General features: G+C 33.0%; 1 protein-coding gene across 1 annotated transcript; it reads left to right on the forward strand.

Moving 5' to 3' along the window:
* Positions 1-2,295: 2,295 nt before the first annotated feature.
* Positions 2,296-3,090, forward strand: Osi7 (Osiris 7). The gene has a single exon (XM_068769587.1). The coding sequence runs from the start codon at positions 2,296-2,298 to the stop codon at positions 3,088-3,090; it is 795 nt and encodes a 264-aa protein (XP_068625688.1).
* Positions 3,091-3,509: the final 419 nt, after the last annotated feature.

Here is a 3,509-nt window from a genome sequence, read left to right on the forward strand (position 1 = left end):
TTTATTTTGTAAATTACTTTATTTATTTATACTTTACCGTACACTATATATAATAACTAAAAAATTCTATTTTATATAGGTACAAGAGGCAGTCTTTATGCTCGAGGAGATCTCTACCAAACAACCTTTTTTAGTTATTACTTTTAATTTTAAATATAAAATTAAGAAAAGGAAGATCTAAGATATCTTTCAAACTATGACTTTATGTAAACGGGAGAATGTTATACAAGAATGTACCAAATGGAAAAATCACCAATAATTTATTTTATAAGTTTTCGCTTTTTTTAGTTTATAGAATATTATTTTTATTACACAATTATTGATCAAATAAATCAGGTCGCGTGTTGTTGACGAAACGAAAAAAATAGACATGGTTTCATGTTCAAATTTGACAAATATTCATCGCTTAGTACCACAAGCTTCGAAAAGGGCAACTACACAGGTTTTCGTGAACTATATGGACCCTTAACATCGATAGATAGTCGTGAATGAACATGCTAAAAAAGATATATTTGAAAAAAGAACATTAAAAAAATTATGATGTGTTTGAAGAAATTAACACTGCTAATAACGCATTAAAGATATTCACTTTAAAATATGCTATATTTAGTTTCAAAATTAACATGTTATTGATAAAAAAAGCTACTGCGTGTTTAGAATTAGCACAAGCGCTTTGCGGGTTTTCAAAGCGAACAGTTATTGGTACGGCAAAGATGATTACAGATGGTCGATTAGCTGTCGTATACAGCTTGATCTACTCTATTTTATTTTATCAAATCTCTTATAAAGAATATTATTTCAATATAAAATGTACTACTGTCATTAATAATACACAAATCGATAGAATTGGTTTTATTTGGACATAAGCTTTAAAACATTGTTGAAAAGTAAAAATGAATCATATAAACTGATTAATAAAACAAACCTAATAAAAAACCAATAGATGCAGTAAACGGAGGCTTACTGTCTTCTTATAATGAAAATTATAGGGAGATTTTTAATAGGCGATAAATCAATACCATGTTACAAAGAAATAATATAAGAATTTGTCAATATATTTTTGTATTATGGTGTACCTGTTGTTTATTTCTTAAAACTGTTAATTTTGGTCTACTACATATATAATCATTAATATTAATTAATTATAATCTCTCTCCCATAAGGCATGTAAAAAATTATGGGCTTGCACTTAAAAGTTAACGTCAAATGTTGTTGAAGAGAAAATTTGAGAATTGTGTTAATTTTTCGTAGCATTTTTATAGTTTTGTTTTTTTATTTAATCGTATCATAATTTATTTCATTCATAAATTATATATAATACTACTTAACCTAACGGACTTCGATATTTCGAACTTAAAAATTATTATTTCATCATTCTTTTACTAAACTGCATCTTTAAACAATTTTTTATTATAGTACTTTGCACTTGAAAAGTAAGTAAAGGTTAATTGAAAGTGACTATGACCTATCTTTTGTGTTTAAGCTATTTTAAAAAACGCAATCCCCAAATGTATTCTATAAGGCAAAAGTTCTTAAGGCTTATATTCTTTTTTTCAAAATATGGAATTATGATTATTCTTAAAGAGAGTAAAAACAGAAAAAATATAAAAACAACTACAAAAAAATCTAAAAACTTAATTTTATTTCGGTAAAAAGTACCGTATTTTGAAACACCTCTCCGAAGCTATTAATTGTTTGACGCCAAAATCAAAACAAATCCGTGTTACGAGGTAATTAAAAAATATCATATAGTATCTTACTATTACACATTACAATGATAATATAATTATTATTGAAGTAGAGAGCTTTTTAGTAACATTTGTTTATTTGTAAAACAAATCAATGAAAAAAGTGGTCAGTCTAAAATATGTTTTATTTATTTAATTTTTCAGATTACAACTGCCTAAAATTTTTTATATAGTACTGATTTTGGTGTTTCTACTGGATTAAAAAAATATTTCTTGTATATAATTATTTAATTGTCGATAAAAGCTCGTTTTGATTTACGCGTTTTACCTATATAAAAGCGTTTATTTTTACTTTTCCCAATGTAAGAGGTGTTCGCAAATAAATGCGAATTTCAAGTTCACGTTCTTAAAAATGATCTCTAAATCTCCGCTTTACGCGCAATGTATTATGAAACCTGGACTTCACTTTTACTTCCAGACCACTGAGAAAGTCCATTCTATGATTTCGGTGAGTTTTTTTCATCGAGCAGCAACTGTCGAGGGGTGCGGAGAGGTATTTAAGGTTATACGGTACGCGCCGGCGTACAGTCGGTTACAACCGCTTACTATGTGGAGGTCGTGTGCAGTATTTGCGCTGATCGCCTCGTGCGTCGCGCTCCCCGCTCAGGAGTCCGGACCCTCGATTAACGACCTCGAAGGCATCAGCGAATGTTTCAGAAAAGACTCCACATCATGCTTAAAATACAAATTCTTCTCATACCTCGACAAGGTGATCGGACAAAAGGAGACCTTTCCGTTATCGGACGGCGTGACGGTTGTGAGAGCGAATGACGCTCCGCCTGAAATCGGAGCACCCAGATCGCTGGATCCCATCGCAAGACTGAAGAGATATTTTGAAACACACGCGGTCCGCGTGGAAGTCAAAGGCTCGGACGTTATCGACGCGGTATCAAGCGCAGGGCGCGCGCTAGAAGACACAGTATCGTCATTTACAGAAGATAACGATGTCACAGAAGAAGGAAGAGGGAAGAAGAAAAAGGCTGCCAAAATCCTCGGGCCGTTGCTGGCTGCGGTGATGTTAAAAATGATGGCGTTGCTGCCATTAGCGATAGGAGCAATTGCATTAATAGCCGGAAAGGCGTTGCTAATAGGAAAGCTGGCTTTGGTTCTCTCTGCAGTGATAGGATTGAAGAAACTCCTGTCTCAACAGAAGCACGTTACATACGAAGTGATTGCTCACCCACATCATACGTCGAGTCATACATCCAGCCACGACTACGGCGGCACGAGCGGATATGGCGGAGATACTGGCGGATATAGCAGCGGCGGCGGACACGGAAGTGGTTGGGGACGGTCTATTGAATCCCAGAGCTTAGCGTACTCGGCCCAGAAGCCTTTGTAGCGACACAGATAAACGACCTCTTTCTTGAGATGATTTCTCTACTCTGCTCTCTCAACGATGAATTATTTATTATTCAGTGTGTGAATGTGTTGCATGGTTGTATTTATTTTGGCTGAGTACTTATTTAAGCTAAAACATTCGCCATTGATCACAGTTTGAAAGTCACTACTGTTTTACTTGGTATGCTTTGTAGAAATAACTTGAGATTTATATATAGTGCTCCTCTATACTATCCTATATCACTGTAATTTATGTGCCTAAGATTATGTACAATGAGTTGTATTTTAATTTTAATTCTTTACAATAGTAATAGCAAGTTATATATACGGTTTCCTAAACCATAGCAGGCTTTAATTTTTTGTTAAGTATTTTAATTTAAGTTTTTTTGAAAGACTTATTATTTTATTGTTATATAAAGC

This window comes from Battus philenor, unplaced genomic scaffold, assembly GCF_028537555.1.
Source record: "Battus philenor isolate CCGP_79_NKW_IND1 unplaced genomic scaffold, ilBatPhil1.0.hap1 SCAF_28, whole genome shotgun sequence".
Taxonomy (NCBI): domain Eukaryota; kingdom Metazoa; phylum Arthropoda; class Insecta; order Lepidoptera; family Papilionidae; genus Battus; species Battus philenor.

Bases quoted from the DNA above. Each gene is read 5' to 3' on its own strand.
- Osi7 (XM_068769587.1), top strand. From the start codon at position 2,296: ATGTGGAGGTCGTGTGCAGTATTTGCGCTGATCGCCTCGTGCGTCGCG.